The sequence below is a fragment of the Electrophorus electricus genome, chromosome 10 (assembly GCF_041902795.1).
Source record: "Electrophorus electricus isolate QZ-2024a chromosome 10, ASM4190279v1, whole genome shotgun sequence".
NCBI lineage: Eukaryota > Metazoa > Chordata > Actinopteri > Gymnotiformes > Gymnotidae > Electrophorus > Electrophorus electricus.
The window spans coordinates 22401155-22422791 of NC_137506.1; the positions used below are offsets into that span (position 1 = coordinate 22401155).

Genomic DNA, 21637 nt, shown 5'->3' on the forward strand with positions numbered 1-21637 from the left:
TAACAAATAATACACTTTCTAACAACTACGATATTGAGGTGACCGAAAAAGTAATCGCGGCACTTTAAAGACTGGGAGTTACTATAAAAACGGATCTATAGTGCCATCTACTGATTCGGATGTGAATATCATTGCGCTTTGTTTGGGTCGAAAATACGTCACATCCTGTATTTTAAACATGGCGGATTGTTGTAGGGTATTAGACAACAATACTGGACGTGAAGTTAAAATAAAGTAATTTTCTGACAGTTATTTTGTTTCTGCAAGGAGGACAGTTGTTCCACAATTGAGTAAATATTGCACGAGGCTTATTTAACATTTCATTGTAATACGTAGGTTAACTAACACGGTGATGGCGATTCGCTTCTCGGATTCCTTGCACAATTACACTGATCTTACGCTTAGAATTAGGCTCATTATGCTTTTCTTGTTTATGCAAAATGTGTCTCCAGAAAAGTCATGTGCATTGCACATCACCTGCGATGTATTACATTGTACGTGCTAGAACGTTAGATCGTGTTGATTCTTGTATAAATCGGACTACTGATTTTGCAAAAGTCTCAGTGTAGATAGAATGGAGAGCTTCTTTCACAGATGGGGGCATTGACATTGGATGTAATGCTTAGACAGGTATAGCAATCTTTGGATGTTAAAGTATAAAAATAATTTTAACTCAACTCTGTAAGCTAACAAAATGAGCAGCAGAAGAAAACGCGCGCCACCCGTCCGCATGGATGAGGAGTCTAAGAAGAAACTGAACTGGAATATGCTCGAGGACCGGAAGAACGAGGGTGATTTGGAAGTCGGTGAGACCATTTCTCCGGCTTCTGTGAGCTGTCAGCTGGTTCTTGAGGACAATGGGAAAAATGTAACCTGCAATTTTTTTCAACCACTTGCTGAGAAAGAAGAAGAACCAGAGTGCTCTTTCCAGGACTCCTCTTCTGAAACCACTGAGCTTTATGTGGTGCCCTTGTCTTCTGTGGACCTTGGGTGGAACGCACTCATTGGAGAGTTAAACCTCTGTCTGAAAGGTCCAAATGTTCCCATTGAGGTTTCAGACATTACTTTATGTCTGCAGCAAATTGGTGATGCTTTGTTGCTGAATTATGCCAGCTCAGCGCTGGATGAACCCAGGAATTTTCCTGTTGAGTTCTCCCTTGGTGGACTTTCACTGGAGGATTTGGACTGGCTGCAGAAGAGGAAGGTGATCCAGTTGGGCCACTTGTCTGTAGAGGGAGTACTGAAGGTATGTGCTTATCTGTTGAGTGTCTTGTGCACAGTCCAGACACACAGCTCGGCGCTATATATCAGTGTATAATGTGTTCATGAGTTTATGCTTCACAGATCTTTCAGGGTTTGGTAGGTTATGAATCTGTTTCTTAATTTAATGTGGTCTTCGGAGAAACCTACTTAATTTAATATTGCTTCTATTTTAGGATGAGTCTATATGGAAAGATCTGTATGGAAAGAATTGCATGTTTTGGACTGCATGAAAATTTCAAATTTAATTTTATGTTAAAATAATAAAACAAGAAAATATATTTTTTTTTAAATTTCTTTTACAGCTGAAAATGTTTCTTTTGGAGGCAGGATTGGGGCGACCAGAATTTCTCAGTGAAGGAAATGGACGTATAAGAAGAACCAGTCAGCTGCTGCAGAAGCTGATGGAGTTGTTTTATGGCTTCATCATCCCTGGTAGCCCTTCTGTTTATGCTCAACTGGATTCTCATTTACAGAGTGTACTTTATTTTGAAAATACAGTGTCCGTTTGTGCTCCAGCATTGTGAGGTCACATAAAACCTTAATGTGTAACATTTTCTTGTGGCAGAGATCATGGAGAATGAGGAAGAAGAGTGTGACACGGACCTGGAGCGGCAGAATGTGGAGGAGCTGTATGACTATGTTAGGCACCTCCACCAACGGGAGGAGCAGGAGGAGAGCTTTGATGTGCAGCATTCTGCCCTTGTCCCAGTGCTGCGACTGTACCAGAGCCAGGCTGTCAACTGGATGCTGAGGAGGGAAAGGTATAAGAGAGAAAGTCCTCAAGGTACCATTATCACACTTCTACACTTGTTCTCTCACAGCACTAAGTCTTATTAGGAAGAGACGACTTTATGTTTTCATTACACATAAATATATTAAAATTTAATCAGATATGATTTTACATACTGACATTTTTCATCAACAGAACAAACACTACATTTCCTTTGGAGGGAAGTGGTTACAATGTGTGGAAAGAAGCTGTTTTATAACCCCTACACTGGCTGGTAAGACAGTTGTGTCAGTGATCCAGCAAGTGTTTGGCTTGCTGATATATGTGCATTTCTTGCAAGAAACTGTGCAGAAATCAATGAGTGTAGCAATTATCTGAAAGGGAGGCTAAAAGCATTTTTATATCCTGCCTGATCCTTTTCAACTTGTGTAGTCTGATCCAGGAGTTTCCTCTGGCTGGTCTGGACTGGCCTGGTGGGATCCTTGCTGATGAGATGGGTCTGGGGAAGACTGTGGAGGTGCTGGCCCTTATCCTGTGCAACACCCGGCAAGGTGTGAAGCAGGGTGCTCTCACTTTGCCTGTGGTGAGTGGGGCCAAAAGTCAAAAGTTAATATCCACATTTCTCAGTACACGTTTTACTAAGATTTAAAGAGCTACAAACCGAGCCGCTTATTTGCCTTCACAGTATGGTTTCCTGAGATTTTGTAGGAGAGTAACATAATGCATGGGTCATGATGTGTGCACTGGTGTGAAAGGGTATGGTTGAGTAGTCCTTGTGTTCTCAGGGGAAGTCAGTGAACTATTACGTCCCTCCACCACCGTTAGAGCGACAGAGGAAGCGGACTGAGGTGAAGCCCAGAGAGAAAATTACCTATCCTGGTACGATGGCCAAACATAAAATATCCTACCATGGCAAGGGTTCATGTTTGTAATGCAGGAGTGCATTTATTGTAGTGTGTACACATATTTAAAAATGTAATTATCTGTATTCTTGTTATAGCTGTACGTGTGATGCTTCTAACTGCTATTAAGGAAGTGAAGGTTGGAAAAGGATCTTCGGTCAATGCTGTTTTCACATACCTCCGGGATATGTACAAATATGACCCACTGAAGAACCGCAGCCACATTAAGAAGGCATTGACCAAACTCCTAACTGAAAGATTAGTGGAGCAGATCAAAGGTCGAGGTCTAGCCGGGTCGTTCAAACTGGGAAAGAACTACAAAGAAAAGAAGATGAAACCTGTGGTACCTGTGTGTATTTTTGGCATTGTTGAGTACAGGTGGTGGAAGAAACAATGGAAATACCTTTTGTTTTTATGTACATTAGTAATATAGCACGCAACTGCATTTTGTCTTGAGATCAACTTCAGGGTTTCTTGGAACACTGTTATACAGTTTTGATCCTGGTTTTTCTGTTTTTCTTTTTTCTCTTTCTTTTGGTAGATCCAGTGGAAGTTTTCATGTTTCTGTCACTGCTTGTCTTTTGGGCATGTGCTGTTCCATTGTTTTGTCCACCTCCAGTGTATTTGCAAATATTTATTTACATAATGTATGTGGTTTAGAATGAAGGTTTTAGTTAATTGCATTTAATTTTCTACCATTTATTTTTCTGTTCTTTTAGAAGAAGTCACCTAGAGAGGTTGTCCCCAGAAGAATCTCTCATCGATGTGCAGGACAGGAGCGAGAGGCAATAACGACCTTATGCAGCACAGCCTCTGACTCCATGGACACTCTAATCAGCACGGCTCCTTCTACCCTTACAGAAGAACCAGAGGAAGGGTGTGGATCTCTGTCAGAGTCAGAAGCACTTGGTGACAAACCCAGTAGCCATTCTCAGCCAGATAACTGCACCACATCCCAGGCACCTTTACATGACCACGAGAAACAGAGAGCAGACACTCCTGCAGTTAAATCAGAGCCAGTGGACATGGGTGAAAGTGTGCAGCAGGAATCACATGGTAGTCCAGGTTTTCAGTCAGTTCCTCCAACTCCCACTCGAGCATCTGTGGTCCCCTTCAATACACCCGATTATCGCTTTGAGTGCATCTGTGGCGAGCTGGGTCTGGTGGACTACAAGGCTCGGGTACAGTGTATAAACTGCTTGCTGTGGCAGCATGCAGAGTGTGTGAACTATAAGGAAGAAGATCTGGAGACAACACCATTCTACTGCCCACACTGCCTGGTGGCCATGACTCCTGTTCCCACTGGGGCCACACTCATCATCTCCCCCAGCTCCATCTGCCAGCAGTGGGTGGAGGAGATCAACCGACACATCCGCTCCTCCTCTCTCCGAGTATTGGTAAACATCCAAGATGACAAAAGAATTTGACAGAGATGACACATTCACTCTGGGATAGATGGATGGAAGGATGAAAGGATGGAGGAATGGATGATTGGAGGGAGGGAGGGAAAAAGTTCTTTATTAATCCTTGAGGGAAATTGTTGTCACAGCAATACACAAAGTACGTTAAGCACTATTAACACAAAATTCATAAACAACACAGTTTCCAGACAATGGTAATGAGGTAATTTGAAAGTTGTATGATGATAAAGTATCAAGTTATTATACTAAAGTGTCATTGTTTAGAGTATTATAAAGTACTAATCAATAGTGGCCAGAAGAAAGTTGAAACAAATAAATAATAAATACAGTGCATGTAAGGAATGCAGAAATGTCTGGTGGCTATACACTGTCCTGAGTGTTGTTCAAGAAGCTCAGCTGACTCCTGATATGTTATCCAGCATGGTTGCACCAACCAAGCAGGAACAAAATTCCAGTTTGGATGCAAATTTGGACACTGTCAAAGCAAGTGATTAATTCTCATTTTTATGGAGAACGCTTCATGTGCATTAGGTTTCTGTATTTGCATTATTGGTAAATTATTATATATTTGGACATTTACCATATAGTAGCACTTTTGGGCTTTCAGAGAAAGTAGAGCCTAGCTGGGTTTGTCTTGTAGGTGTACCAGGGTGTGAAGAGGCACGGTTTCCTTCAGCCTCATATCCTAGCTGAGCAGGATGTGGTCATCACCACCTATGATGTCTTGCGCAGTGAGCTTAACTACGTAGACCTCCCTCACAGTAACAGCAAAGATGGGCGACGCTTCCGCAACCAGAAGCGTTACATGGCTGTGCCGAGTCCCCTGGTGGCCGTGGAGTGGTGGCGCATTTGTCTAGACGAGGCTCAAATGGTTGAGTGCACCACAGCTAAGGTGAGCTCATATTATGACGTTCCCAGCCACAGAATGGGGGCTGTTTATGGGACATATCTGGGTACAAATGGAGGAGATTTGGTTGAATGGAAAACTTGTTTTATGCACTCTCTACTCTGCAGGCTGCAGAAATGGCTCTGAGACTCACATCCATAAATCGCTGGTGTGTAAGTGGAACACCTGTACAGAGAGGTCTAGAAGGTGAGTTGGAATTGGACAAGTCTTTTAAGTTTCTGTACAGAATTAAGCTCAGTGGTGCACTTTCTTTTCATTTACCAATTTGTAACTGATGTGATAATGCTCTGCAGATTTGTATGGTCTTGTTCTGTTTCTGGGAGTTGACCCATACTGGGTGAAATACTGGTGGGAACAGCTGCTCTATAGACCATACCGGCGTGGCAACCCAGGCCCACTCTACAACATCATTGGCCAGTTGTTATGGCGATCTGCCAAAAAAGATGTCATTGATCAGGTTGTTCATCAACAAATTTTCAAGCTCCCTGACGAACAGGAGCTTTAAAAAGCACTTTGCTCACTGATACACATTATCATTAATGCACACTGTGGATTTATTTGCCTGATGATGCACATTATTGTTACCCCCAAAAATTCAGGTGATGCTGTCCAATTAGAAAATAAGTGTTTTGAATTTTGGTGTGAATTTCAGATCCAAATTCCCCCTCAGACAGAGGAGATCCATTGGCTGAACTTCTCACCGGTGGAGAGCCACTTCTACCACCGGCAGCATGAGGTGTGCTCACAGGATGCATTGGTCAAGCTGCGCAGGATCTCAGACTGGTCCCTGAGGCTGGGCACCCTGGACCGCCGCACAGTCACCACCATTCTGTACCCGCTCCTGCGTCTGCGCCAGGCATGCTGCCACCCCCAGGCCGTCAGGGGAGAGTTCCTACCCTTCCAGAAGAGGTCAGTGACATGCTGCTTGCCAGCAGTCTCCTCTAATTGTCAGTAATACCCTTCAGTGTGGGCCTCAATTAGCTGAGATATCTGGAAACAATGAGAGTTGAGCAAGGATTAAAACCACAACTGTGCTAACATGGTCAAAAGGAGCAATCCGTGCATAGAGCTTCAACCTTTTCCACCATTTAATCATTTTTGATATCACCACCGATTCCCACTCTACTTGCTGCTTGACTCAGTACAATGACGATGGAGGAGTTGCTGAAGTCCCTGCAGAAGAAGTGTCGCGTGGAGTGTGAGGAGGCACACAGGCAGCTTGTGTGTGCACTCAATGGCCTGGCAGGAATCCACATCATCAGAGGTACTCTGGTCTAAAACACCACCATACCTCTCTCTGCTCACGTGGACAAAAGTGCAACAGAGGCCTGGTTAAAACTCTTTTTTTTTGTGCATGTGTGTCTGGTAGGTGAGTTTGTTGAGGCAGCGGAGATGTACAGAGAAGTTCTTCGTTCGTCGGAGGAACACAAAGACCGGCTTAAGACAGATTCACTGCAGGTGCAGCTCTCCTCACCTTCTCTACAGGGATAATCCAGTTCCACAGGGATTTGAGGGAAGGTTATGACTTTAAATGAATGTTCATGTTAACTTCAGAGAATCTTTTATCCTAAATATAGAGACTTCATGCTACACACAATCTGATGGAGCTGTTAAGTGCAAAGCATCCTGGGATACCTCCTACTCTTCGAGATGACCGTTTGAAAGAGGAGGTTAGTAGTTTATACTTCCAATGGAGGTTTAATGAAAGGGGCTTATTTTTCATGCCTTCAGAAAAAAGGCTTCTCCCCTGCACCACCTGGAACAAGTGGAAGCACTGACGTAGTAGTACACAGCTTTAAAGAAGACTGTAACTGTCACATAACGATGCCCCCCCCCCCCCTTATTCCTAAACCTGCTCACTCCACTCTATCCTCCCCCTCTTCAATCCTAAACCTGCTCACTCCACTCTATCCTCCCCCTTTTCAATCCTAAACCTGCTCACTCCACTCTGTCCTCCTCCCCCAGGTTGCCGGCATTTTTTTTTCTGTGCTCTGTGAGTGGAAGTTGGAGGGAAAATAAAGAAATAAGAAGCGTGAAAGGAAGAAATGTAACAAAGTCCTTCTATTAGCTTCAGCATTTAGTGAAGGTGTTGTGGATAGCCTGTGGGAGACCAAGCAGGCTTAGTTGGAGTGGCTGTCCTTAAGTGTGCCCTATTCCCTGATCTAGATTGCTAACTTCGTTCCAAACAGAGACATTGTCTTGCTGGGGACTCCTCTTGAAAGGAACACCATACAGGCGAAGGAAAGAATGAATTCAAACCCCTTGTGCTGTCATTTTCTTGAGCATGTTCAGTTATTCAGACTGTGCTGTTGCTAGGCGGAGCAGCTGAAACAACACTACATGACCAAGGTTAGCTCTGAGGTGTCAGAAGCCCAGCAGAACCTGCTGCCTGTTCTGCAGAATATTAGAGAGCTCAAACGCAAGGTAGGACCCTCCCAGGAACCTCACACTGTTCCTCTACACCATGTGTGCAGAAATCAACCAGGTTTCTCTCTGACCTGTTTTAGGTGAACCTACGCTCCCCTTGGTGGTTGGATGTCATCCAGCAGGCTATTCAATACTCCATGGATGATGACTTGGTTAGCCGCATCCAAAATGAGCTCACTTGCAGTTACAAACAGCAAGACAACAAACTCTCGATGGCAGAAAAGTAATATAGCTGAAGTTTTAGTACAGTTGAACTGTTAAGTTTGTGTGATACTTTATTCATCCTGATCTTTCTTCTCAGGTTCCGGGATGCCCGAGGTCTCCAGTTTTTGCTCAGTACTCAGATGGACGAGCTGATGAAATCCCAGAAAACTGTTCAGGATGCTGTCAAAAAGCTTGAGGCTCCACCATCTCAGGAAGTCATTGAAGAGGCAACTGCTTGTCACTTGAGACCAGTGCGTCTTCCACTCAACAAGTAAGAACCCATCAGTTGAGATGATTTCATTTTGTAGCTGTACCTAAGAGCTTACAAATCAGAGTATTTCAAAGTTAGACTTGGGTAAAGACTTTGGTCTAGTAAAACTATTGTATTCCTCAAAATTTGGCACATTTAATAGGCTTGGATAATTTGTTTCCAGCTGTGTGTTTTGCAAAGCTGATGAACTCTTCACAGATTATGAGTCAAAACTGTTCTCTCACACGTAAGTAAAAAACAAAACCTTTTTGAATATTTTAAAGTGAAACTTACACTTCAGATTTCTTAATAAGTCATTAATTTATAAAAGGGACCTTTTGAAAGAATTTTGCCTGTATCATCTGCATCAGAGTTAAAGGCCAGACAGCCATTTTTGAAGAGATGATCGAAGATGAGGATGGCCTGGTGGATGACAGGCTCCCCACTACAAGCCGCGGTCTGTGGGCTGCTAGTGAGACAGAGCGTACCCTCAAAGCCATCCTGTCCTTTGCTAAGATCCGCCGCATTGAGCCTGAGCTCATCGAGGAGGGCGGTGCTTTCATGGAGCTCTTCGAGGCCTGGAAAAAGGAGTATAAGGTGCTGCATGAGTACTGGATGACTCTGCGGGATCGCGTGTCTGCCATAGATGAGCTGGGCATGGCGACTGAGCGCCTGCGGGTCCGCCTCCCTGACGAGCCCCGTCCCAAAGTCCTGCACATCATTGAGCCACACGAGGTGGGTGTCAACGTGCCAATCCGCGCTATCCTAAGACGGAACCAGCCGACTGCTAACACTGCCTGGGCCTGTGTGTGTGGTGTTTGTCCACCTGTTTCCGTGGGTCCAGGTGGAGCAGAATAGAGTGAAGCTGTTGAACGACAAGGCTGTGGCTAAATCGCAGGTGCAGAAGAAACTCGGGCAGTTTCTTTATCTCACTAATTTAGAGAAGGTAAGAGCTGAATGTGCATTGTATGTTCTATACATTTTTTATATATATATATATATATATATATATATATAAGTGGAATTTGGAATTTGCAGTACTTGTTAATGGTCTGCTGTGTTGGATTTCTACATTTGCTGAAATATTAAGGGAAAGATTATATCGTTTAATGATAGGAGTTATTGGACTGGACTATTGTAAAGAGACATGCAGCCTAACAGCATTCCCTGAGTTGGCAAAGTGCCACAAAAGTTCACGTTCCACCATTGTGCCAAGCCATGTGACCAACCAAGTTAGCATGAGTTAATATGCAGTCAGATATATCCACCTGTTCCAGTAGTTGGACATTTAGAGTTGTGTTTGGATTATTTCTGAAGTTAAATATTCAAATTCCTATTTATTGAACAATAATACTCTTATCTTCACTGCTCCATTGTTCCAGTCTCAGGATAAATCCACAGGAGGTTTGAATCCAGAGCCATGCCCCATTTGTGCCCGCCCTCTGGGCCAGGAGGTGAGAAGAAATAAAAAATGTACACAGCACACAGCAGGATCGTACATTTGACCTAACACATGCATGAAGGTGTGACATCAGATTACACTCTATAATAGCACTTTGTGTGTAAAGCAGTGTTGGAAAGCTTGTTGTGTCTGCCAGTTTGGCTGAGAGTGTTTATTTTGTGTTTTGCAGTGGGCAGTGCTCACCTGTGGACACTGTTTCTGCAATGAGTGCATTTCCATCATCGTGGAGCAGTACAGCATCGGCAATCGAAAGCGAGCGATAAAGTGCGCTATCTGCAGGCAGACCACCTCCCACAGTGAAATATCCTACGTCTTTACCACGCAGGCGGCCGACCAGGGCCAGGAAATCCCTGTCAAAGTCAGTGCATTTCTGAGTGTTTCTGCCATGACAGGGATAAGCCTAATCTGTTATTACTGAAGAGTGTGATCACTTTACTGTCTACTTTGTTTGGTGTTTTGTTTTGTTTTTTGGGGGGGGGGGGGTGATAGAAACATAAATTCCACTATTGAGGTGTCATTTTAAGAGGAAGTTTGCAGAATCAGTTTTATTTACCAGGTGCATTACACATAATGAAGAATTTGTTGGGTGAGTAAACACTAAGGTTATTGATACACCTACCTACAGTAAAAAGCACAAAATAGAGAATATCCTTAAATAAACTAAGCTAAAGCAAAAAAAATCTTTGAAATTATAACAGATTTTAAAAGGAGTTTAGAATATGTTTATATGGGCATAGTCTGGGGAGACATATGATACAAAGACATATACAGTATAAACAGTTAAATCTGGTAGATGGAGCATTTGTGTATATTTGTGTCTGACTAGAGGTGAAAAGATGACTCTGGGGAGAGGGGTCAGGGGTTGTCGGGTTGGTAGGGCTGGGGGCTGTCCTTTGCTCTTTTAAATCTACAGAAGTTATTCAGGTGGTTAGTGAGCTGGTGATTGTTGAGTTCGGGGGGCTTCTTTCAGTCTGAACTCCTGGAGGCCTTTTCAGACTTGTGGTGTTAGCAGAAAACTAACTTCTTTTTTTCGCTTTTCTGAATATTCTCTCATTGCTGCTTTAATCTCCTGTATTTGGCCTCTTTGTAACCTTCTTTGTTATCCCCATTCCTGAGTGCTACCTTCTTTTCTTAGCTCAGAGGCATGGGTTGCCATTATTGTTCCTCACCCATCTTGTAGAATACAGCTTTCTTCACAGAAACTAATGTTTGACATCACAGTGTCTGTGTACTCTAGCAGCCCCTTTGTCATATCTTTGTGGATGCTGCAGTTTGTCTTGCAGCTTTACAGTGGCTTCAGTGTTCCACCCCTTCGCTGAGGTAATAGGCTTATCGGTTTGGATGAAGTGAATTAGATTGTGTTCAGAATGCCTAAGAGCTGCTGCATTATGCAAGATTAAGCTCGATATGCATCTTTAATAGTGGTGTAGCAGTGGTCCTGATTTTTTTTCTTCCCTTGTGGCACAAGTGACATGTTGTCGATACTTGGACATGTCCTTCATTAGGTTAGCACTGTTCAAGTATTTTTCTACTTTTGGTCTATTAGCTGTTTTAGTACCCCACAGGTTTGGGGTAGGATGTACACACCAATGAAAATGAAAGAGGTGAACTCTCTAGGAGAGTAAAATAGTTTAAATTTTATGAAATAGATTCTAGAACATGAACTGCGATCAGGTCAGAAAACCAGGTTTCGGTAAACGAAAGAGCACATGTTGAAAATATTCATGGTTTTGTTGAGAAGAATATTTTTCATGTTGTTATGCAGGGAACATAATTTGTTGGAATGTAAAGAGGTACTCATACTTTGCCCAAGACATGAGGGCATCGGTGTGCTTACCTATCAGTTTCTCATAAAGTTAAGATGTGTGAGGGCTCACTGATTCACTCATGATTCAGTCTTGATGACATTAACAAACAGAAACACGCACAGCCAGCAGGAGTCATCCTGCATCTAGCACTTTGTTTTGAAGCATGTTCAATTGGAATTCTGGAACCTTGTGCCCCATAGGGAAGTCACTCCACTAAAGTAGAGGCTGTGGTTCGAGCTCTCAAGAAAATCCAGATGACTGACCCAGGAGCGAAATCCCTTGTTTTCTCCACGGTAATATTTTCTTGCAAAATTTTCAGAGCATCTTTATAAGATTGCAACAATGTATATTGAACTTTACCATCCATGTTGCAAATTAAAAGTATGTGTCATGCTGAATCCAGAAATATATTCTTTACCAATAAATAATAAGCAATTATATGAGTGCTGTCCATATTTTTCATGTAATGCATCTTTATAAGATTGCAAGGAGGAAAATTACCATGCCAGGCTAGACAAAATGACATCATCTTATATATCTCCCAGTGGCAAGGAGTGCTGGACATCATTGCCAAAGCACTTTTTGACAACAACATGGAGTTCTCACAGATCAATGGAATTCATAAGTTTCAGGTTTGTGCTTCTATTTATTTCTGTGTGGTCTATGTGACTTCTCTGTTTGGCTGTGGATTTGACTTTGATTGTGTTTTCATGCACATATTGAAACTTCATTTCTTAAACTAAGCCAGCGATAACAGTAGAACAGTTGCCACTTGATAATACATGTGCAATTTCCTTTTCAGGAGAACTTGAGTTCTTTCAAATACGAGGAGAAGATCAACATCCTGCTGTTGCCCCTACACACTGGCTCAAACGGTCTGAACATCATTGAGGCTACACACGTGCTGTTGGTGGAGCCCATCCTGAATCCTGCCCATGAGCTGCAGGCCATTGGCAGAGTGCACCGCATCGGCCAGACCAAGTACACCGCTATCCAGTCACCTCATAGGACACAGGAGGATGCTGGATATTCTACAGGGAATATTTTGCCCATTCATGCCTCATCCACTGTTTTTCTCCTTCTTAGACCCACTTTTGTGCACCGGTTCCTGATTAAGTCAACTATTGAGGAGCGCATGCAGGCCATGCTAAAAACAGCAGAGAAAAGGTGAGAGAATGCGCTACTGCTGTGAGGCAAGAGGAGGATAGTTTTCACATTGTTCCTCTCCGTAAGTGTGTACAAACCCCCTATCCCCTGGTCCTTTCTGTTCATTTCCAGTCATGGAGCCACGGCCATGAAGCATTCGGAAGCCTCTGTGTTCACCGTGGCTGACCTTGCTGAACTGTTCACTGAGGATAGTGACACACTGGAGTGATTCTCTGATCCCAGCCACACAGTTTGGCTGGTGAGCATCAGTGTCAACAAGGGAGAGTGAAGAGGACCAATCTGCACCAACCAGCACATAGGCCCACCATGACTCCCAAATATTATGGTTTGCACTTTGTGCATTTCATACGGCAATTCCAGTGGTGTGGTTGATTTTTAAATATTTTATTTTCTTGGTGTCGTGCTCATATCATACTGATTATGTTGAAAAACATGACATGCCGCAGAAAAACAGAAGAACAGTAAGCCTATTTGCAAAGCAGCAACAGTAGGACATGTTTTTGAAAAGTAGCAGGGAGGAAGTACCCAGGGGGAACAAATAGCATATAGAGAAAATAAAATTTAGTCCTAAAACGTAGACAAAAGGTAATGGTTGCTGAGTAGAAAAAAATCCAGAGTGTGTTGTGGCAACTAGGCAAGAGGCAAACCACCCAAAACCATAATTTCTTGAAATTATTAAGATACTGGAAAACATTTTAAATATGTGAATCACACGGTTTATTGCAACAGCTGATGCCACTTGAAAATTCAGGCTGAATCACCCTTGCTAATATTTGAGAATATAAATAAACACTGCCTGGTAGGTCGTTGTTGATTGTAGATTCCATGCACAGTCACATTCCATTCCATTACTTTTTCAAACTGGTAAGATTTATCCACACTCCGCCATCATTGCAGAACCCAAGCATGGTTAATTAATTTTGGATCAGTTTTCTTCTGGTTAATGCTACAGTCCACATTTTGATTTGCACTTTTTTGCATTATATTAAAAAGATTCCATGCTTGACACTTCTCAGCAGCTTCTAAGGATGACCAAATTTTTCCTTGTAAGTTTCTAAATTCTCATTATAATGGTGATCAGAAGGACTGCAAGACCAAAATCTAAGAAAAAAAAAAAATTGTTCCTTTTTTTAATGTAATTTTTATTTGTAGCAAATTTCTCATTTGTTCATAAATTGTCTTTCTGCTAAATAAAAAGTAATGTATTTTGATGTAAAGGTGTTACATGTTTAATAAGAAAACCACTGGTCTTACCCATCTTGACCTTTCCAGAGTCTCCTTCTGTTGTTTGCAATGGGTCATCCAAAATAATGTGAAGAACCCATGAAAATGTTTTACCTATTTGCAAGACAAGACACATTATTCAATGTATATAAAACTTTATCCATTTATCACTGGCTAAAGATAAAAGTTAAATAAATGTTTTCTTTCTTTTGGGCTGTATTGTACACAGTTATGTTATTATTTATAATATTAGAATTGTTTTTAATCTGTAACTCATTTATAAATGATGATGTGAAAATGCTGCTATTTTTACATGGTCTATTCCCATTACATCTTATACTGGGATAAACTTGGCTAGGTCCCAGATTTCTGCCAATTTTCTGTTCTAAAATTCTCCATATTTTAAATTTCAGAAATGCCTAAAAGAAATACAATCTACCAAGTACTACCATCAGTTTAAGCAAGACGAAAGTGATTAATATTATGTACAACACTAAAATCCTTGCTCTAAGGTACATGTGTACAGATTTGTTACACAATGTAATGAAATGATGTCATGTACATGACAAGTTTGATGTAGTTTCTAGTAGGGCTCTGTTTGTTTTGACTTTAACTAGATTACTGGCATCTCCACACTCTCCGTCCACAAAAATTTATGGTCAGCTTCTCACCCACTGTCAGTGAACTGCCCTTGACTCAATGGTAAACCTTCTTTATATGCAAGTGACTTGGGGTTTCCGCAACAGTAAAGCTAACGCAAGTTCCTTTTAAAAAAATGTACAGACAAAAGAGTCTCACAAAACAGGATACCACCCTGTAATTCTCCACACCCTTTACACGATGAACAGACTCCTTATTGGCTAGTACATTCGAATATCGTTGTAAGGCGTCTGTTAAGTGGACTGTCAGCAGTATTTTTAGTCTTATTACTCCAAATCTACTTGGTCTGTGTTACCTCGGACTCCCCCGAGTTTGCTCTATTCATGTGTGGAATCTCATTGTTGGTGCAGGCATCATTCAAGCCGGTGTTTTAAGGCCAGAGGGAGGCTCCTACTTCAATACAGCCAGGTTTGAAGAGCTAGGGCAACTGCTACTACGACTTCCAGGGCTGGCGGCCAGTCGACGTGAATGGTAGGAAGGATTGAAAGATTTTAGACTGAAAAATGGCCAAAATGGTACTGAGGAGCAAAACTTCAGCTGTGGGGAAGCCAGAGCAAGCGAAACCCTCAAAGATGACACCTGCCGCACTGCCAATGGCTTGGTGCCTTCTCACGTTATGGACACTTACCTCAGCTGCACATTTTGAGGAGCAGGGTGAGTCCGCTTTCTGGGAGCTAAAATCACTTAAGGGCTCATAATAGCCTACATCCCTATTATATACGAATAGTTCTCTAAGATTATAAAAGTAAGGATTATTTCACACATTGATCCTCAAGGTTTTCCATTGACAATACTTTTTTAATCCCAAAATAGGCTTTATTTGTGCAGAAATCTGGTAATTTGGATTTTATTTATTCTTACATCATTGTTTTTACCTCTAAAACAATTACATAAATATTTAACACTAGGATTCTCTTAGTGTTAAGGTGTTATTTTTATAATGATACAAATGTGTGGAACATCTGGAAATGTATTACTTAATTAAACTTTTTTTTTTTTTTGCCCTAGAGCACTGGTTCTGACTAATAATGACAAATGCCAAGAAATCTTTAAATATATATTTTGAGAGCAATGCATTTAGTTACAATTGTACAACATGCAAGCAGATAATGTAACACCAAAGGGTAAGATTTTCCAGTATGGTAGAATAGACAGACTGTACTGAAATGTCTTTCAATAACATTATTCCTGCTTTAAAACTTTGAAAAAAAAAACCATCCAAAAACATGCATTTTTCCACTCCTTTTTTCCTACAGAGCTCAATGAAACTGTTATTTGTAATAATGACCAGATACAAGTTCTCATTCCCAGTGTCTTCTTTCTCAGCAAGGACCCTCCTGTTTACGTACGTTTGTGTTGACTCATATAAGATGTTTTTGTAATTAATGCATGACTCGGGTATACATAGTCATTCTCTATTCCCTCTATCCACTTTTTCAGGGGGTAGTGGATATTTGATGAACCACTAATCTTTTTTCCTCAGATTTGGGACCTGCATCTGAATGACCCAGAGTGTCGTGGGGCTGAGGTTGAGGATAACTTTGTCTTCACCATCAAGACTAATCTTACAGACTGTGGCACCATCATGGTAAGCATAGGAATAGTCATTTTATGAAAAAAATATACACTTAATTCAAATTAAACATGTTGTTTAGAATCAAAGGAAACCACCATTCATAAGATGTTAGGAACCTGACACTGCATATAAGATCTTTTTAATTCAGAAGATTATCAACATCAGTATTAATTCAAATTAAGCCTCATCACGTTTGTTTAACTTCTTTGGGTTTATAAAGTTGGTTATTGTTATTGTTATTGCCTTTGTTGGTTGATATGCTTTTATATGTTCTGTTCATTGCCAAAGATGACCTTGTGACAAACAATACTACAAAATAATAATATGTCATTCCTAAATTCCAGTTTAGCTGATTTCAAAGTTATAAATCCAAATATGAAATAAAGCTGCAGACTCAAGACTTAGCTGAAGAGAATAGCAGTTCCAATTGTTTATTGCAAGTTTATGATTAAGCATTTGAGGCATCCTGTCTGAGGGGTTACACAGAAGTTTAATTTTTATACAATTTTTTATAGATTTTTCTGCCTTTTTTACATATTGATCTTTAAATTTTCCATCATTATGTCCAAATCATGCATTATTACCATTATGCAAATTGATGTTCAATACTTATACCAGTTAGTTTGGTATCATTATATCCAAATGAGGGACGTCTCTTTAAAAAAAAAAAAAAAAGATCTCATATGCCCACCTACTATTGATAACATTGTTTCTTGTACCACCTCGTACCTGTGACTCGGCCAAACCAGAATAATCCGCTTTGCTCCTGCTCAGTGGCTTTGATGCTCTCTGTACTATGACCTAAGATACCCACAGAAACATTATAAATCTTCATGCTTTCAAACACAGTTTGGTACCACCCTGCACCTGTTACAGAGACCTTTAAAGCCCACTATGAGATCACAGATCACCATATAAAAATAATATTTGACTTTTCTTTTACCCCAAAACATTTTGATACTCAATCACAAAATACATTTTGTTACAAAAACTGTATCAAAACATGGATAAAACTCCAACTAATGATTACATATACCACAAACATTGGAGTAATATGCAGAAAGGGAGTGAGCAAGTTTTGCTTCCTTCCCTCCAAACTAGAGGGCTAAGCACTTTCAGAGCTGCAGGGGAGGACCAGTAGCCACACTGCTTTAAATTACCTTGATTTATATGGAAATGATGACTGTGTTTTCACCAGTGGTGAATAGGCTGACCATAATTCAGTGTCACACTTTGTAGTCCCTCTTTTCTTCAGCTCTGCAGCCTATCTCATCCAGTTGTAACACTGCCTAGAGGACGAGTTTCATTCTGGCAGGGTATAAATCTGTACTTGAGACCCTGAGTATCATTGAGAGGGTCACTCAGAATGCACAGGGGCATTTCTTGTAAAGCCAGCAAAAGGTTAACACAGCCTTGTGGGGATGAATACCCTCCTTCTACCCCCTCTAATGGTTTAGAAGGCTTTTTTAATACTGTTTTGTTGATACTGCTATTAATACTTTTACTGAGTGTAATCCATTTCATGCTATGACATGGCAATTTGCATTGAAAAACACATATGAAAATGTATACTGTTGAAGAAAAGATTGCTGTTTTCATTTAGTATAGAGGTTTTTGAAATAAAGACCCATTGTCCAGATGGTAGTGCAGTTACTGCTGGCATTAACCTAAAACAAATAACACTCTAAACATGGCCCTGCTGTGCTGACCACACACGGTCCCTTTAAACATGAGCGTAGAAGAAAGGATCGCCTGTTGTTATGGTGAGGGGATAGTTTACTGACATGCAGTAAAGCTTTCCAGATGGGGCGGAGAGCAGTTTGTCCTTTTCAGTAGCATAAAGGCTATTTCCTTGCAAACAGCCCTATTTCTCTGCAATTCTATTGCTTTTTGTCCTATTGCATTTGTTGCCTGGAGAATCATTCACAATTTTGCAGCAATTAAAAATGGCATCACTTCTTCTTCACAACGTCATTTTTTTCTTCAGGCATCTGATGATACTTACATCATGTTCATCAACACTATCCACAATAATGAAACGGATATCATCACAAGAAGTTATGTAAACATTACATTTGGATGTCGCTATCCTGTAAACTACATGGTACGGCAGCCCAATGGAGAAAATATGATCAGAGTGGATGTCAGGTGAGATTTGGCAGTCTGTTATATCACTAATTCATTAAGGACTCAATCCTACCAATGGATCTTTTCAGTATAAAGCACACTGTGTCCAGACCAGAGCATCTATATAATAATGCGTTTAATTATCCCCATTTGTCCAGGCTTAAATAGCACTGAGCCTCACATTAATTATTTGTTTTCCTGATCAACAAAAGAGGTAACCAGTGGTAACTAAAATGCATTCTGGGCTTTATCTGAAATGTCTATTACATATTCATTTCCCTTCGGTCTCCTTCAGAAGGTCCTTAAACCTTCTCTGCTGCCCTGCAGGACGATCACTCTGAATACAGAGGAAGGCAATTTCTCAGTGGCCATGCTGCTGTATAAAGATGAGGACTTTGAAGACAAATGGACAACTGTTCCCTCATTGATGCTTGAAGACAACATCTATGTAAAAGTTTATATGGTGTGTAAGTAGATGGATTAAATAGCATGCAGGAGATGGCGAGCTGTGTTTTGGGTCTTAAGAAAGGCCTCCGCAGATGTTGCCTGTAGGTGGCACCAGCTGAAACCCACTCTGGACTTCTTTCATTTTGACTGCTCTGTGTCTAATGAGTAGCATGCCCTTTTGTTGCATGGGCTGGCTGTATAGGTAACCAAACACTGAGATTTGGAGAGGAAATTGAGAGCTATCTTTCAGTCTTCTTATAAAAGTTTGCTATCAGTGCTAAATACCTGCCTTCAAAACCTGAGCTTTATATACAATACAGCTGCTTTCTCTTTTCCTATATAGAAACCTCTAGCATCTTCATAAAATCTATAGGTTTATTTTTAAAAAATCAGATTGCTGAATGCATATGTACTTTAAAAAAAATGTTTCTTGTAGATTAGATGAATTAATCCATTAAGTGACGGCTTCTCTGATACGTGATCTGGGGTAAATCTGTAATTCAGTTGTTGTTTTATCAGACTGTTGCCACACACCCTTGTTTACTTTCACCCTTGTTTATCTGCTGACTGCTTGGAACAGTGAGAACTCTGTGAGTTGCACCATTGTGTGTATGTGCTGGTCAGTGACTGTCTGGACTCTCTCCATGCAGACACCAGCTAATCTTATGCTCCGAGTGGAGAGATGCTGGGCCACACCCAATAATGATCCATACAGCAACGTCCAATACACTTTCATCGAGGACAGGTTTGTACATATGCATATTCAGCTTTTGTTAATTAATTATGAAGATATTTTATTCATGAATGTAAATGCCACTGAAAACCCTATTTTGGAAACACTACAAGTGGCCACCCTGTTGATGGTAGTAATGGAGACACCATTTCCTTTCCTTCCCTTCCAAATCCATTAGAAAACTCAGAACTAGTCCTAAGGTGTTTGTGGTAATCTGGGAAATTCCTTGTAGTGATTGTAGTGGTAATGGTTATTCTTCCATAGTATCAACACTGTTTTAGGCAATCTTTTTATATATTCTGTTTTAAAATTTTATACACAACATCTGTGTTATAGTTTTATATTTAGCTTTATTTTCTAATGGTTATCACCTGCACTGTGAAAAGGACGTCGTTGAGACACACTAAGACAGTTGCCAAGGGAGCTGAAGGCAAAACAACTTATACAAGCCGTATTCATGTGACCCCAGTCTTAGACAGTATGCATTTCACTATGACAGCTGTGCCTGCCCATTACTGCAAGATTTCTTCATATTTATTTTTGACTCCACATTTGATAGCAAATACACAGCATGTATAAATTAGGGATTTTACCACATTTCAGTCAGAAAAAAACCCATCATTGTTACTGTTGTATATAAAGTTCAGTGTAAGATTTTCTTTAATTGTTGTTTGCCATGATGAATCAGAGGGATGGCTAAATTGAGTCATGAATGAAATACCAGATCCTGTACACTGAGCCCTGTACAGCATACAGCCTTTCACAAGGTTCTGGGGTTCAAAACAGACTCTTATTATTATTCCATCTTATTAGCAATAAACACAATAAACTTTGCAAGTAAACACACAATTCATTCAGTGACACCCCCCCCCCCCCAAAAAAAGCCCAGTAATACATATTTGTAATTCTCAAATCTACTATTTTTGCCACAGAAGAATAAATAATTAGAATAGAAGAATATAAATAATGTATGAGACTTCCCTCCCTTCTTAGTTGCCCAGTGTTGGCGAACGACCAGACGCTGGACGTGATGAAGAATGGGCATGGCCCAGAAGCTCTGTTCAGGATCCAGATGTTTAAGTTTGTGGGCAGCTCCTACACAGACGTATTCCTCCACTGCAATATCCAGATCTGCCACAGCAGTGCAGGAGTGTGCCAGCCTGTGAGATCCCTCTCTCTCTCAATGGCTCACTTACGGATACACATTCTCTTACTGATACACGATCCTCCAACACACTAACAAAATACTGGATCTGGTAGATAAGTGAACAACTCTAAAGTGTACACAACACTTTAAAGTTATATGTAAGTTCTCTATTTTGGTATTTTGATTAAAATTCCTTTGTTTTATTAACAGTTTTATTAACAGTTATTAAGTCATATCAGTTTTATTCATAGATATTTTGGCCACATAACTCTCTTTTTTGGCTCTACTTCTGTTCGGATATCATCCCTTCAAAAATGACAGAACTGCTCCAGTGAAGATGTATCAGGTCGGACACGCAGGGAAGTCACTCTGTCCCACACAGTCTCTTATGGACCAATAAGACGACTCCAGGTTGACTCCAATCTAAGTAAGTTTCATATGTGCTTAAGTCTATGCTTTACATAATTTTTACCATGTATTTAAGCTTGTCAAGCACCAGGTCAGTGACACTGTTTTTATCTGATGTTAAACAATGAAATCATTGATGTCTCAATGCACATCTCCACTCCAGATGCAGGTATGCCACCAGTTGAAACCTTTGTGCTGGGAGGTCTGCTAGTGGTTCTGCTCCTCATCACTGGTGTGCTTGGGAGGCTGTGGCTCCATAGCAGACGGTCCTATCCCACCCAAGAAGCCCAACTCACCCTGTCCAACATCCATCATCTCTCTGAGGTTGCCACCTAGGATGTCTTGCACATAGAAATGCCTCTCTGACATGCACACACACACAGAAATGCATGCATATGCTCACAAGCACACACATACACAAAATAAAATATATATTCTCATTCTGTACAGAGAGCATTTGATAAGGTATAGTGTGCTGTTTTAAACAACTAGAAATAGGATCAAGTCAAACTGATAAAACTCAAATTGTTTTAAATACATGCAGATTGGTTTCTATTTTGATTTTTATGAATTACATGGCTAACAGAAAAGCAGAAACGTTTTTAAAATAAAAAACTTTCATGACTCTATTGTTTGTTTGTTTGTTTAGGTAGTTAGTTTTTAACAGCCTGCAATGAAGATATGTAGTAAAAACTAGAGTAAGCCTACTCTTACTACTCAGTTACTCTAATTTTATGCGGTACGTGTGTCAGATTTTGATGCTGATGTGTATTA

The 21637-nt window shown here is 40.7% G+C and overlaps 2 protein-coding genes across 11 annotated transcripts; both read left to right on the plus strand.

The window, feature by feature from the left end:
* The first annotated feature begins 164 nt into the window (after nucleotides 1-164).
* Nucleotides 165-14063, plus strand: shprh (SNF2 histone linker PHD RING helicase). 9 transcript variants are annotated; one of them, XM_027011186.3, is made up of 28 exons: nucleotides 165-1246; nucleotides 1566-1695; nucleotides 1829-2047; nucleotides 2189-2267; nucleotides 2426-2576; nucleotides 2779-2872; nucleotides 2994-3244; nucleotides 3615-4292; nucleotides 4957-5208; nucleotides 5331-5409; nucleotides 5517-5680; nucleotides 5876-6132; nucleotides 6366-6487; nucleotides 6593-6681; nucleotides 6801-6893; nucleotides 7540-7647; nucleotides 7731-7873; nucleotides 7952-8125; nucleotides 8289-8351; nucleotides 8476-8839; nucleotides 8949-9050; nucleotides 9487-9558; nucleotides 9736-9924; nucleotides 11575-11667; nucleotides 11920-12006; nucleotides 12177-12355; nucleotides 12461-12541; nucleotides 12653-14063. In XM_027011186.3, the coding sequence occupies exons 1-28, from the start codon at nucleotides 695-697 to the stop codon at nucleotides 12747-12749; spliced, it is 4962 nt and encodes a 1653-aa protein (XP_026866987.2). In that variant the 5' UTR covers nucleotides 165-694; the 3' UTR covers nucleotides 12750-14063. The 9 variants fall into 9 exon arrangements, with proteins under 9 accessions (XP_026866987.2, XP_026866990.2, XP_081577672.1 ...); XM_027011189.3 differs by having other exon boundaries at nucleotides 2994-3238; nucleotides 3618-4292; XM_081721546.1 differs by having other exon boundaries at nucleotides 12177-12541.
* A 586-nt stretch (nucleotides 14064-14649) lies between these two features.
* Nucleotides 14650-21490, plus strand: si:dkeyp-110a12.4 (pancreatic secretory granule membrane major glycoprotein GP2). 2 transcript variants are annotated; one of them, XM_027011231.3, is made up of 11 exons: nucleotides 14944-15079; nucleotides 15239-15260; nucleotides 15434-15549; nucleotides 15682-15770; nucleotides 15909-16013; nucleotides 17989-18149; nucleotides 18456-18591; nucleotides 19226-19320; nucleotides 20302-20470; nucleotides 20777-20882; nucleotides 21027-21490. In XM_027011231.3, the coding sequence occupies exons 3-11, from the start codon at nucleotides 15522-15524 to the stop codon at nucleotides 21197-21199; spliced, it is 1062 nt and encodes a 353-aa protein (XP_026867032.2). In that variant the 5' UTR covers nucleotides 14944-15079; nucleotides 15239-15260; nucleotides 15434-15521; the 3' UTR covers nucleotides 21200-21490. The 2 variants fall into 2 exon arrangements, with proteins under 2 accessions (XP_026867031.2, XP_026867032.2); XM_027011230.3 differs by lacking the exons at nucleotides 15239-15260; nucleotides 15434-15549 and having other exon boundaries at nucleotides 14650-15079.
* Nucleotides 21491-21637: the final 147 nt, after the last annotated feature.